Here is a 14,314-nt window from a genome sequence, read left to right as displayed (position 1 = left end):
GCCTGATAAAATCACTTATTTGGGGTACCAAAAGATGTGACCAATGCTCTTCTGTTTGTGGTGGATGATTCCAGCTGTTTAGCCCTAAGTGTGGATAGTCACTCTAAACTACTGGCTACATTTACAGAGCATCCATCTTCAGGGATACATTTGTGTGTGCTGTCTTGAAGAACTGGAGGTCCGGATTGGTTTCTGTTAGTCTTTCTAAGGAGCTTAACATAACAATAATCCAGGTCCCCACCATAAGAATTCTGTTTGAAACCTTGGACAGAGGCAAATTTGGGAGAGTGCAACCGGTTCGCTTGCACTGGGTGCCATGGCAAGAGGGTGCCACAACAATGACAAACAACAGAATGTGAGAGGAAGTGGAGCACCACATTTTGGCAGCACACAGGGTGCTGCTGAAATGTTAAAACCTGAAGTCTTTCACTGCCCTGGAGAGCCACTGCCATTCAGCATAGACAGTGTTGTGCTAGATGGGCAGGATGACTAGGTTCAGAGCAAAAGCAGCTTCAAGTGTCCCTATGGGAGAAAGTAAACATCAGTGTGCATGCTCCCTCTAGAGGATAGGTGGGCATAGTGCATCAGAATGGCAGCATGACTAAGAACCAGAAGTCACATTGGCTGTGCCCAGGCCCTGATTGTGGAACATGGCTGGCAGAAATTAGCTTAAAGTAACAAGGGAATCTTAAAAAACACAAAAATAATTTAGCAGAAACTCATGTTTCCCTAAATTTACTCCTTAGATTCTTCTGCTTCTACAAATGTGCACATGGAGATTAAGATTATAATACTACAAGTGTGGTTTATTTTTTGTTGTTGTTCCCTTGTGGTACTTTGCAAAATGAGTTGAGGTTACGGTAACAGCTGATTTGACGGAATTCTTTTCTTTGGGACTTTGTATGCATGTTGCTTAGGGTGCTTGGACAGATGGATGCAATCTCAACAAAAGAAAGAAACAAGTTAACAAATGAATAAAATTCACATTGTAGTTCTGCCTTTGTTTTTTATTTTTTCAATGCTGCCTTGATCTCAGAATAATGTGAATTAATCCCTAGGCACTCGATGAACCAGCCAAAGCAGAAGAAGTCACAGAAAACAAATCTTTGGATACACATTCAGAGGTGACTCTATTATTCTCTCTGAATTCAACTCATCCCTATGAAAATCCCTTTATTTCTGGTCATATCTCCATTTGACTGATCCTGTCCACAGTGAATAAATGTTAGAATTTGCACTTTTAGGTCGCATCCATGCCATTCAGCTGGAGAGCATTTCAAACACACTCCTACCTCGAAAGAATCTTGAAAATGGTTGTGTACCTTTCAGAGATCTACAGTTCCCAGTTGCCTTAACAAACTATAGTTCCCAGGATCTTTGGGGGGAAGCAATACGTTTTAAATGTTCTTTAGATGTATGATGTGGATGTGATAGTTGTGGTTCCCAAAAGATGCAGGCTATTACAAAACACTGGTAGCTGTGTTTTTGCCCACTTCTAATGAAAACTTTGTAATGGTAAGAGCTGTCTGCCAGTGGAAACGATAACCATGGAAGATGGCAGACTCTCCTTCACTTGATGGCATTTAAGGAGATGCTAGGTGGTCACTTGCCAAGGATGCTAAGGTCCAAGGGAAACCAGTGCTCTCCAGATATATATTTTTTCAAAATTTTATATTGATTTTCACATTTATCACAAGGAAAAAGGAAACATTACAAAACACAAAACAAAGAAGAAGAAAAAGACACAAAAAAGAATTATTACTTTAAATCCTTAATTTCATTACATTGAAAACTGACTTCCTCAAATCCCCTCTATCTGAATTTCATTATATCACCTATTTAACAGTTCTCAAAATTCATATTTCTAATGATATTAACTCCTTTCATTTACTTACCTCATCTCCTTTATTGATATTCTAATCCTTAATATTTACTAGCACATATACTTATTCTACCCCTAAGCCTATTAATTTCTTCCAATAATTTTCTATTTATTTTATGTTACAGTATTTAGCTAAATATTCTTTAAATTTCTTCCAATCTTCTTGTATCTCCTCTTCCTTCTGGTTGCGGATTCTTCCAGTCAGGTCGGCCAGCTCCAAAAAGTCCAACATCTTCATCTGCCATTCTTCTATTGTTGGTATCTCTTGCGATTTCCAATTTTTGGCTAGTGATCTCCAGATATTTTGGGCTATAACTCCCATCATTCCTAACCATTAGCCAAGTTGGTTGGTAGTTGTAGTCCACAATATCCAGAGGACAGAATATTGGCTCCCTCTGCTGTATTTTGCATTATAGTTCTTGCATTGAGAAGGTAGCTGGTCTACGTACCCCCACATGCCCCCTTTAAGCTTTCTGATTCTAGAATTACAAGGGCATTTCAGATATTTGTGTGATATTTGTCGAAGAAGGACCAAAAATGGGTTGGGAGATACATGCATGTTTTGGGTGGCGTTGTGTCATGATACATGTTTGGGGAGCTTAAAGTGCTGTGTTTTTGTGTTCAAGACAAATAAACAAATAACCCAAACGCTTAGTCGTGTTGAACTTGAGCATTCTTGCCTGGAGAAAAATGGAGGCGAAGAGATGGAATAGATAATAGGATGTAGCAAGAAGAAAGATGGTGAAGGAGCAGAAAATGAATGGAGGGTGAAAAGCCATTCATTGGGCTTTGCAAGCACACTGCAATTGATAACACAATGCGGTTTGCCCTTGGTAAAGTCAAGAGAAGATGACCTATTATTGTGGATTATAGAAGAGATGCAAGCTGTGAAACAGGACTTGGACAAGACAAGGACAAATTATGCAATATTCATGGCACAAGCTAATCCCAGTAATAAAAGCAGGAGTTCATATGAAAAGGGGATGGTGAGCTGCAAATACATCCTTGGGGTGAAGTTGAGAATCATGTTGTGGGTAAACATCTCTCTTTTAAAATCTTCTAGATGTGCTCCCCTGCTCAGCTCAGGCAACAAACTGAAGAGCTGTGTGCTGCTATTGATCAAGTCTTACAGGAGCCCCTGTCTATGGTAACCAGATATTTAAAGCATCTTGTTTGTCTCTATGCTTTTCTGCAACTGAGCACTTGACACTTTCAACTCATTCTTTCTAGCGCCGTTGTGATTCTTCTCCAGGATCCCTGCAGAATATATTGGATTCAGATGCAGGCAAAGTAAGTGGGCATTATTCCCCATGGATGTTGTCTTACCCAGATGTCCACAGCAAAACATTTCTTCCCTGAAAACATGAACAAAACAAGCTAAGGGTGTTCAAATTCAAGTTAATACGAAATTGTACTTTTCCATCTGACAAATGCACAATAGTCTGGGGCTGTTAATACATCCCATGCTTCATCTTTGACTCTAGTTGAGGGATGGGGGGGGGGACTTATGACCCTCCAGAGGTGGTTGGACTGCTGCTCCCATCAGCCCCCAACCAGCATGGCCAATTGCCCGGGATAATGATGGGATCTGTAGTCCAACGACAATGGGAGGGTTACAAGTTCCTGCTCTGGTGCGAAATACCCTGAAGGTTTTTCACTCTGTGGGTGGAACTACATACACATAAGTCCAGAAGTGACTAACCACAAATTTGGGGGCCTCATTTGCGCCTCCCCCAAATTTTTCAGGGCCCCTAAGATCCTCCCCTGATTTTGGGTATGGTAATAATAATAATAATAATAATAATAATAATAATAATAATAGGAGGGAGGAGGAGGAGGGAGGCACAGTGCTGTGGTGGACTGACAGGGATGCAATTTTTTTCCTCTACCTTGCATTCAATGCCCTTTTAAAATGTGTTATTGGATTGTTCTTGTTTTTATTTTGATTATGTACCGTATTTTTCACCCTATAGGATGCACCGGCCCATAGGACGCACCTAGGTTTTTTTTGGGGGGGGGGGAATAAAGAAGAAAAATTTTATTTCCCCCCCCCCAGCTGCGGCTTCAGCGCACCCCACGCTCCGGGCAGGAGGCTGCGGATGTCTGCCCGAAGCACGGGGCGCTCTGCTTCAGCGCGCCCCGCACTCCGGGCAGCAGGCTGCTATCCTCAGCCTAGGGAGCCCTGCGGGAACTCTCGCGGGCTCCCCAGGCTTGCTGATAGCTTCCTGAAGCCTGGAGAGCGAGAGGGGTCAGTGCGCACCGACCCCTCTCGCTCTCCAAGCTTCAGAGAAAGCCTGCATTCGCCCCATAGGATGCACACACATTTCCCCTTCATATTTGGAGGGGGGAAAGTGCATCCTATATTGTGGTTTTATCCTGTGAACCACCCAGTTTGTTCTACATGTCTACATTTACCAAATGGGGATAATTATGTGGTCCTTCTAGCTCCTCGCGATGGGAGCAATGTGCTAACTAACTCTGATGTTCTTAATTCCCAGAAGGAAAAATAAACATATTCCGGTGTAGGGTTAAATAATGTTCTGGATGGTTAACCGTGAATCACTTGCTACAGTGATTGACCACAATGGTCTCATTCAACATAGTCATAATATCTTAACAAGACACCCTTTTTCATGTTCAAATTCTGTGTGTATTTTAAGCAACAATCTTATATTCACCTGGGAGCAAGCCTCCCTGAATTCAGTCAGACTTACTTCTGAATAGATGTGCATAAGATTGTGTTGTTACTCATCTGCATTGCTGTTTGGTGATCACAACAGCAGCAGAAAATTTCCTGAATGTTACAATTTGGCACAAAACCTCTCAGCACAATGCACACAGAACTGGCCAACCTATGTTGCAATTACAATATCGGGCTGATTAATCTTTACCTACAGACATTGATGTCTTCACAGAGACCAGCTGGACGGGAAACAAGATTTGTAAGTAATTTCATAAATGGACTTTAAATTTCTTGCCTGCACTCAGCCTTTGTATCTATTGGCAAGAGCACAGCACAGCCTTCGAACATATAAATGCAGAGTGCATTTTCTCATCACTGACTGGCTACAGCAAGTCGCTACAGATTTGGAAGAACAACTTCCAGACCTGAGAAAGGTATTTCCAGAGAGATCTGAACTCTGGCATCTCCTCTCTCTCTCTCTCTCTCTCTCTCACTCACTCACTCACTCACACACACACGCATTAAGCACTGATCATAATACCTTTACAAGAATGCCACGTTCAAAATCACATTATTCGTTGTAATCTTAATCATCTTTAGTCTATCAAACTGAATGACAGAAGCCCATCTCCAGGGAACTGAAAATAAGTGGCTTGAAGGCGTTAGCATTTAATGAAGCATTTAATGGCATTATCCATCTCTTCACCTGGCAGCAGCTCCTTACAGAACAGGCACCTGGAACAGAAATCTTGAATCCTACTTGGAATTTTTTCATTAGCTCCTATGAGGAGCTATAACAGGGCACCAACTGTATTTTCTCTGATGATGATGATCATGATGATAGTAATAACAGTTGCCCCAGCCACTCTGGGTGGCTTCCAACATGCATACGGCATTCCGGGATCAAATTAAAAATTGGGACATCTTCTGTAAAGCCCCGACTGTCCCTGGAAAATAGGGAAACTTGGAGGGTCTAGAACATAGATATTGGCCTAATAGCCACTAGTGGCCTTTTTCTAATCCTCTTTTAAAGCCATCACTTCCTCTTGCAGAGACAAATTTCATAGTTTAACTATTTTCCTCTGTGTAAAGTTGCTGATGTTGCTTAAAATTTCAGGTTTGGGGTGTACTGCAAATCTTGCACTTCTGTGTGTATATATTTTGGAATGAACGAACCACTTACAGACATAGACTCTGCTTGGATAAATATGACAATATTTGGAATGAAACATTGTAATTTTGAAAAGAATTTGTAAGAAAAATCACGAATGATTCCAACTAAGATGTTACTTTCTCACTGCAAAATGTATTCGTTTCTCCTGTCATACCATGGATATTTTGTTATAAGGTGGTGGTTAAGTGCAGAGATTCTGATGAAAACATAGGTGGGTTTTTCCTTCTATGCACAATTAACGGAGGGAGGGAGGGAGGGAGGGAACATTTATTATCCAGGGAAAGGTATTTATTTCAAGACAGGTTGATGTTGCAATTTTAGTCTACATGAGAAAACATATTCATGGTTACTCCTATAATTCGTTTTATTTCCTCAGAAGTCTCACTGTAGGAGGTAAAGGAATAAAAATTCCCAGTTTATTTTTTATTTATATTTCTAAATCAGTTCAACAGATAGCTAGAGAGGTGATGGTTTTTTTTTTTTATCATGTGCTGGCCCATAATGATTTGAAAAGGGATCATAGAAGTGATCATTCACTCTTCTGAAATTGTCAAACATGTTAAACTATGTTTGGGGCATTGTTCCAGTGGTAACTGCCTGGGGGCTTTCCAAAAGATCAATTTATTTAGTGCAACAAATATGCCGCTGATATTCATTTGCCACAAGTGCTAATAATGCAGTATTGAAACAGGACTCAAATATAACATGCCTACCATTAGGGAAAGGAGAATCTGTCAGTTTTTGTTCCTCTCAGTTTCTCATTTGTCTAGTCTTCAGTCATCATGAAAATTCACCAGCGTTTGCTTGCAAATCCCTCCTAATATACAGTACACAGTTTATACAATTTTCCAAATATACACATTTATGCAAGCAGTTTTCCCCAATGTAATGCATTGTTGAGTATGTAATTTTCACTAATATATGGATTTTAATAATGAACAATTTTTCTTAGTGAATGTGTTTTTGTGTGCATTACTTGTCTGCAGAACTGAATTGCAAAAATCAGAGAAGTGCAAAATTTAAAATATAGTTGTGTTTTGGTTCACGTATTAATTAAGTTCATTTTTAAAGGTGAACTGATATGAACTTTCCCCTCCCTCTATCCCTGGATAAGCTGCTGCTATGAGCATTTAGATTTTTGTGCAATTCATTTTGTTGCTTGTACAAACAAATTTCATTTGGGCTACCTTTCTCCTTTTCTTAGTTCTTCGATTATTATGTACTATTGTGATGCTTAGTCTCATTAAAAAAAAACAAAAACCTGACACATAATTTGTTTTCGTGTTGTAAAGCCTCATACGTTCATACTTTTCCCAAAGAAAAACAAGACACTCTTAACATGACAGAAAGCAATGTATGCTTCTAGTTGAACTGATATCGCATGTATTTTATTTCAGGCTAACCTTCGTTCATTGCAATCTGCAGCACCTGAGAAGCAAAAGGTATGTTTCATGTCTAAACTAACACTCCCCACTACAATAAAATAAAATAGATTATGGAGTTGAAAATGATTGCATTTAAAACACATCACTGGAGTCAAGGTAGTTTTATTTATTTATAGTTTCATAGCTTTTAAACCTAAATATGTGAACAACCAATTAAATAATAAAAATGCAGTGTCAGAGCAACCCATCGCTCAGGATGACATTAAGTTGCAGGGCTCTAAACCAAACCTACAGGCATGGAATTATTCTAAGGTAAAGGTAAAGGGACCCCTGACCATTAGGTCCAGTTGTGGCTGACTCTGGGGTTGCGGCACTCATCTCCCTTTATTGGCCGAGGTAGCCGGCGGACAGCTTCCGGGTCATGTGGCCAGCATGACTAAGCCGCTTCTGGCGAACCAGAGCAGTGCACGGAAACGCCGTTTACCATCCCGCTGGAGCGGTACCTATTTATCTACTTGCACATGACGTGCTTTGGAACTGCTAGGTTGGCAGGAGCAGGGACCGAGCAACGGGAGCTCACCCCGTCATGGGGATTCGAACCGCCAACCCTAGTCTCTGTGGTTTAACCCACAGCGCCACCCGCGTCCCATGGAATTATTCTACCTAGGGCCAAACTGCATGTTGCATATAGCAGAGCTGTAGCTTCAGGGGTGCTAACTGGGTTTTTTTGACCCGGGTGAAGTCTCCAGAGGGGCACCACTGAGGCTCCCAGCCTTTGTGAGTGTGTGATGCAAATGCGCATGGGTGTGTCTGCCAAACTTGGTCTTTGACCGGGTGAAATAAAGATTAGTTTCACTCCTTCATATAGTGCACTGCTTAGAAGTGGGTAGATCAACTTATGTTGGCATGTACAAAACAAAATCTTGGAAGTGCCTCTTTCTAGAAGTAAAAATGAAGTGATAATAAATTAAATGCCTAAGCATTTGCTGCCCTGTCTCCCTGCCTGTGGGAGATGCAGCTATGCATCTGAGAGAGTTTCGCAGAACAGTGCCCAGCATTCGGAATAGAGCTGTGTGTTGTTTGAAGCTGGGATGTGATTTGTCAAGCAAAATAACTTTGGCCAAGTGGCTGACAAAGAGGCTTGCCAAATATATTGCTTTGTTAGGAACAATATCAATGCAGCGGATTGCTAATACCATTGTATTCAAAGCTGCTTTGCAGTTATCTTCCATTGAATAAATCAAACGCTTGAGATGTCGTGTTTTCAGTCCGGTGCTGAGCCTCAGGACTTCATCATTTTATTAACTTCAAAGCAATATTCAGCAGGCTGCTTATTATGGTGTCAAGAAAGCAACGTGCTTATTTGGAATTCTAAAATGGATTTCTCGCTGTTTTTGGAATGCCTCGATTTCATTTACAGATCATGAGCATTAAGTAACAACTTGAACTTCATAGTACTGTTGGACAGGAAGGGGTTTGGGAAAACCTAGTCCCATAGCCCTGTCTAGCCACTGACATGCAATGTAGCATGCAAGCCTAGAAATTGATAGTAGGCATAGCATTCAGTATCCTGAGGATCTCAGCTTTCTTTTCCTTTGACATCAGGTTTCTAGTCCTTATGGTTATGAAAGTGGACTTTGACAGTATAAGGGCAAATTGTCCCCTGGCAAAGCTTTCATGGTCCTCATTTTCACTATGAGTGATGAATTGTTGTGCCACCCACAATGACTCTTGTGATGTGTTGGGGAAAATGGGAGTGATCAGCAATAGGACACAAGCAAATACAAATAAATATTTTCTTATTGGTTATGTATCTGGCTTTCCTAAGTATTGGCTTCCATAAGGCATCTATGAAGACCTGATGTTTCCTAAAGCACAGTGCAATACAGAGAAAGTATAGAGTGCTAAAAGAGAGTTCAAAATGTTTAAGTTATGTGTTTTACATGTACAAAACAAGTAACTTGTATCTCGTGAATGTTCATGAGATTTGTTGCTCCATAAACATGGGCTCAAATAGAAGAATTTGCATTTTCCTCTTAGGCATTTCTGGAGAGCAGTAATTTAGTTGCCAGTGGGAGGACAAAAATTAGACTTCTTAAATCCAAGGCTTTTGCCTCCTGTTCTTCTGATACATACATGAAAAGGAATTTTTATTACCCTTATGTGGGTTGTATGAGACCACTGACTGTCATTGCTTTAATTTTTTTAAGTATTGATAGAATACAAAATGTTCTATTAATATTTTCCTGAGTGAAATATAGCCCTGGTAGGAGAATGACAGAAAAAGCATTGAAAGTTATTTTTCTTTCCCTTCCTTCCTTCCTTCCTTCCTTCCTTCCTTCCTTCCTTCCTTCTTTCTCTTCCTCTCCCTCTCCCTCTCCCTCCTTCTCCTTCTCCTTCTCTCTCTTTCCCCTTTCTTTCCCCCTTTCTCTTTCTCCACCTTTTAAAAATTCCAATACAGATGCAAACTTTCCCTTCCTTTCTCTTACCTTGTTGGTAGTAAGTAGGTGCAACAGGTGGTCTGAAGTGTGTCTGTGAAACTGCAGTTAAAAATCACCCAGCATCTAGCATAGTGTATTACAATTGCTACAACAGGCAGCAAAATCATTAAGAGATCTTCCAAGACCCCCACAATTTTTCAAAGTGTCCAGGGGTGGGGGTTCGGAACCACGGCACTAAGTGAAATGTATTCCACTAGGGGAGCTTGAGAAGAAGCTTACCTATCTGGGACAGTGAAACAGATGGCTTAAACACCTGTCATGCCACAGTTCACTTTTAGTAGGCTATATCTAGTTCGCGAGGTACCACAGCCTGCCCGAGTCTTCTTCTGATCCTCCACTGAGGCCCTGCCCCTGGTGCCTTCCATTTTTGGGCTGCGATGCTACAAAGGACAAAGCTTTTCAGGGGTGGTACCTGGTTTTGGAATCCCCTGGTAAAGAGGTTCCACTGGTTCCTACTTTGCAAGCCTTTAGATTCCAGGTTAAGACATTTTTATTTACCCGGACGTGTATGCATGTGTAAATAAGATAAATAAATAATGCCTCAGCATGCCTTGTGGGTTGGGTTTTATACACGATCTTAAAAAGAAAAAGAAAAAGAAAAAGGAAGTTTTGACTCTCCAGTTGCTGCAACAACCGCTCAGGGATGATGGGAGTTGTAGACCAGCAATGTCTCATGTGCCAAAGGTGGTTTTCAGCTATGATTTATACTGGTTGTGCCACAAACGCATCAGGGTGGACGAGTGCAGCAGTTTCCCTTTCATACTTAACCGTTCTTGGCTTCGGTAAGAAGGGATGCTCATTGAGAAGTAACGAATGTATCTTTATACTTTATGACATGTAAGCGTGGCAAGTTAAAATCTAAGAATGTACAGTATTACCTCGGGTTAAGTACTTAATTCGTTCCGGAGTTCCGTTCTTAACTTGAAACTGTTCTTAACCTGAAGCATCACTTTAGCTAATGGGGCCTCCTGCTGCTGCCGCGCCACTGGAGCACGATTTCTGTTCTCATCCTGAAGCAAAGTTCTTAACCCGAGGTACTATTTCTGGGTTAGCGGAGTCTGTAACCTGAAGAATATGTAACCTGAAGTGTATGTAACCCGAGGTACCAGTGTATGCAGTTTTCCAAGACATGCACACAATTCACACACACAAACGTATCTCTCTACTTCTCTTTCCTGGAAACTAGACAAAGCCTGGTGTCATTCGTCCAACAATGGTGAAAGCAAAAATAATAACGTTAAAGGAAGAGGAACCTGCCCAACCAAACCCGTTCAGAAAGTACCTAGAAGAAACCGGTGGCCTCCAAACTGAACAGGTAAAGCTTCTTTCTTTTCCTAATTCAGCTGAAATTTTCTTACTGGAACAATGTAGCTGAATTTGTCTTAAGTATGCAGGTGGATGGGACACAGGTGGCGCTGTGGGTTAAAGCCTCAGCGCCTAGGGCTTGCCGATCGAAAGGTCGGCGGTTCGAACCCCTGCGGCGGGGTGCGCTCCCGCTGCTCGGTCCCAGCGCCTGCCAACCTAGCAGTTCAAAAGCACCTCCAGGTGCAAGTAGATAAATAGGGACCGCTTACCAGCGGGAAGGTAAACGGCGTTTCCGTGTGTGGCTCTGGCTCTGGCTCTGGCCAGAGCAGCGATGTCACGCTGGCCACGTGACCCGGAAGTGTCTCCGGACAGCGCTGGCCCCTGGCCTCTTAAGTGAGATGGGCGCACAACCCCAGAGTCTGTCAAGACTGGCCCGTACGGGCAGGGGTACCTTTACCTTTACCTTTTATGCAGGTGGATATTTTTAACAGTGGAAATAACAAACCATCCCTGAACCAAACCCTCTTCCCACTCACCCCCCATATCTGATAAGAACTGCCCCCCTCCTATGCTGATGTCCTTGTGCTGTGTGCCTCCCCACTTTTGTGTCACGGGTTGGTGAGAATGGGGAGACTTGGACCCTAAACCCCACTTAGCCACCAAGCTCAGATGAACCCGCCTCATAGGGTTGCTGTGAGGATAGCATGGGAAGGTATCCATTAATGCCACCCTCGGATGAAGCAAATCAGACATTCACCAGCTACTCCTTGTCCCGCTACATTAACTATTTTTTCTTCCTTATCCAAACAACTTGAGAACAATTGTGTCCAATCCAACAGGGGCATGAGGCAACATAGTAGATTCTCCCTTGCTGATATGAGCCCATCTTTCATATTATAATAAACTGCAGTCCTTTACTGTATCTGCTGCAGTAACCGTATTAACATCCACAAAACCATACAGAAATAACAAGTGAATTCTTAATCGTACAAAGTCAAGCGAACTGGGCATCCCCTCTGGGCCTCTTGGGTTGTCCATTAACCATTCTCTTTGTCTGCTTCTCTTTCTTCCAGGATTCATCTCTTTCCCATCCTTATTTATATACTAAACTGAGCTCTCCTACTAAGTCCCCATTGCACCCACAGGGGCTCTCTCATGCTGACTTTCTAACTCCTGGTCCATTCAATCATTTGGGTTCCATCTTTGGCGACATCCATGACAGTTCTTATAGTCCTTACCGTCGCAATACTTTGTATAACAAGGTGAGAAGTGTCTCTCCCTGGTGTTTCTGTTGTGTTAATGAAGGGCAAAGGTTTTTGAGGTAGCAATTCTAAAAACAAAGTAATTCTATATACGAATGCATTGATATAGTGCCCTTTGGCCAAATGGTTTCATAAGAACATAAAAGTAGCCCGACTGGACCAGACCAAAGGCCCGGGGTCAGACGCAGACGGCCTTTATTGGCTCCCAAACCCTGCCCACTTGCCTGGCCAGATTGGCCAGGATTCAGATAAACAGATGGCGGGAAATCCCAGTACTCCCTAGCAGCTAGCCTAGGAGTTCTCCAATGGCTGACCGCCTAAATCAGGCACTGCTCCCAGGGGGTAAGTATTTGGAGCCGCCTGTCCTGTGACCAGGTAAGCAGCCATTTATGAACCAGATGCCTGTGTGAAGCCCATCAGCAGGGCCAATAGCCCTCTCCTGATGCTATTCCCCAGCAACTGGTATTCAGAACCATACCTGGATGCTTCACAACAAATCAGGGCAGTTTCAAAAACATAGCACTTTTAAGCACGTAAGGACGTGGGTGGTGCTGTGGTCTAAACCACTGAGCCTTGGGCTTGCTGATCAAAAGGTCAGCGGTTTGAATCCCTGCATCAGGGTGAGCTTCTGTTGCTCAGTCTCAGCTCCTGCCAACCTAGCATTTCGAAAGAACACCAAAAAGTGCAAGTAGCTTAATGGCATTTCTGTGTGCTGCTCTGGTTCGCCAGAAGCGGCTTAGTCATGCTAGCCACATAACCTGGAAAAAAGGCCCCGCAGAGCAGACAAACGCCAGCTCCCTCGGCCTGTAAAGTGAGATGAGCGCCACAACCCCAGAGTCGTTCGTGACTGGACTTAACTGCCTTTACCTTTTACCTTTAAGGACACTTATTTGGCAGGTACTTGACATCAATAGGTTATATGCAGCCTCTAATAAGCGTCTTCAAATATTGTGAAATGAAAAAGCATTAAAACAAGCGTCCCTGTGTTGTGAATTTCACTGCCTTCCTCAAGGCAGCCTCATTGGCTGACAGGGATGTGAATGCAGGGCTGGGGAAAATGCCCTATCATGTGGGGAGCATTGCTAAATATTATGGGGTGGGAGGAGAAGTTACCACGAGGATGCTATTTCCAGAAGCATCTTTGTGGAGTATATAATATCATCAGATTCAACACTAAGTCAAATTCTGGACCACATAGACCAGAATTAAAAATTATGTGAGTGTCCCAGAAAAGCTTGGTTGCTCTTATGTTGTTGTTTTTAAATTCATGTGCTATGATTCCATTCTTCGGGTGGTATTCAATCAAGTTTTACTCAGAGTAGACTTACTAGATCTAACTTAGTCTTTTTCATTAATTTCTGTGGGTCCACTCTGTGTAAAACATAATTGAATACCACCCCATTCATTTTCAGAAACTGTAGATATCCTAGCATGGCAGAGCTAAATTTCATTGATCTTGATCTAAATTTCACTTGATCTCTGATTAGCTTTAGAGATTTTTTTTTTCAATAAAAAGTGCAGTCTTTCCAGCATCATTAAAAATATATCCCAGGCGTTTTCTCAAACTATCTCACATGAGTTGAATTTTAAATTAACCTTCTGCTGTGTCTACAATGAAATCTGAATTAACTAGGTAAGTAGTACTGTGATCATTCTACCACTAGAGAGCAAGATTCACTGAGCAAAATGACCTTCAGCATTCATGAAGCATTAACACACCTGCTTAAGCTGAACGGATTCAGGTATTTTTCATTTGCTTTTGAAAAAGCAATTCTTCATTTAGAAAGAATATATATATATATATATATATATATATATATATATATATACCCTGTGAGTGCCATTGTAAATTAATTTGGTGAGAAAGCGTCTTTTTATGCCTTGTATCGGGGCCATCTTAAGCATATCCGGTGCCATGGTGCAAAGATCCCTCTGGCCCCACCCCCTTTCCCAGAGTTGTTGACATTTCCCCAAGCCTCTGCGGGGATCACTCTCCTCCAGCGGAGGCTTGAGAAGGAAGCTGCACGCCCACCAGCCATATGGTTGATGGGGCACAGCTGGCAGGCGTGCAGGGAAAGGGGAGGTTACCGGCAAAGCTGGAAGCTGCCCGGAGTGGCTGGGG

General features: G+C 42.2%; 1 protein-coding gene across 3 annotated transcripts in view; it reads left to right on the top strand.

The window, feature by feature from the left end:
- Positions 1 to 14,314, top strand: part of MLIP (muscular LMNA interacting protein) — a 62,690-nt gene that overhangs the window by 37,241 nt on the left and 11,135 nt on the right. For all 3 annotated transcript variants that reach the window (XM_079970409.1, XM_079970408.1, XM_079970407.1), the window contains 7 exons: positions 1,059 to 1,124; positions 2,946 to 3,029; positions 3,113 to 3,172; positions 4,780 to 4,824; positions 7,137 to 7,181; positions 10,812 to 10,940; positions 12,004 to 12,192. In XM_079970409.1, coding sequence (XP_079826535.1) covers positions 1,059 to 1,124; positions 2,946 to 3,029; positions 3,113 to 3,172; positions 4,780 to 4,824; positions 7,137 to 7,181; positions 10,812 to 10,940; positions 12,004 to 12,192 — 618 coding nt within the window. The remainder of the gene's footprint in view (positions 1 to 1,058; positions 1,125 to 2,945; positions 3,030 to 3,112; positions 3,173 to 4,779; positions 4,825 to 7,136; positions 7,182 to 10,811; positions 10,941 to 12,003; positions 12,193 to 14,314) is intronic.

Source organism: Podarcis cretensis, assembly GCF_951804945.1.
Source record: "Podarcis cretensis genome assembly, chromosome: 3".
Lineage (NCBI taxonomy): Eukaryota > Metazoa > Chordata > Lepidosauria > Squamata > Lacertidae > Podarcis > Podarcis cretensis.
The sequence above is the reverse complement of the archived record's forward strand: the minus strand, read 5'-3'. Positions and strand labels throughout refer to the sequence as shown.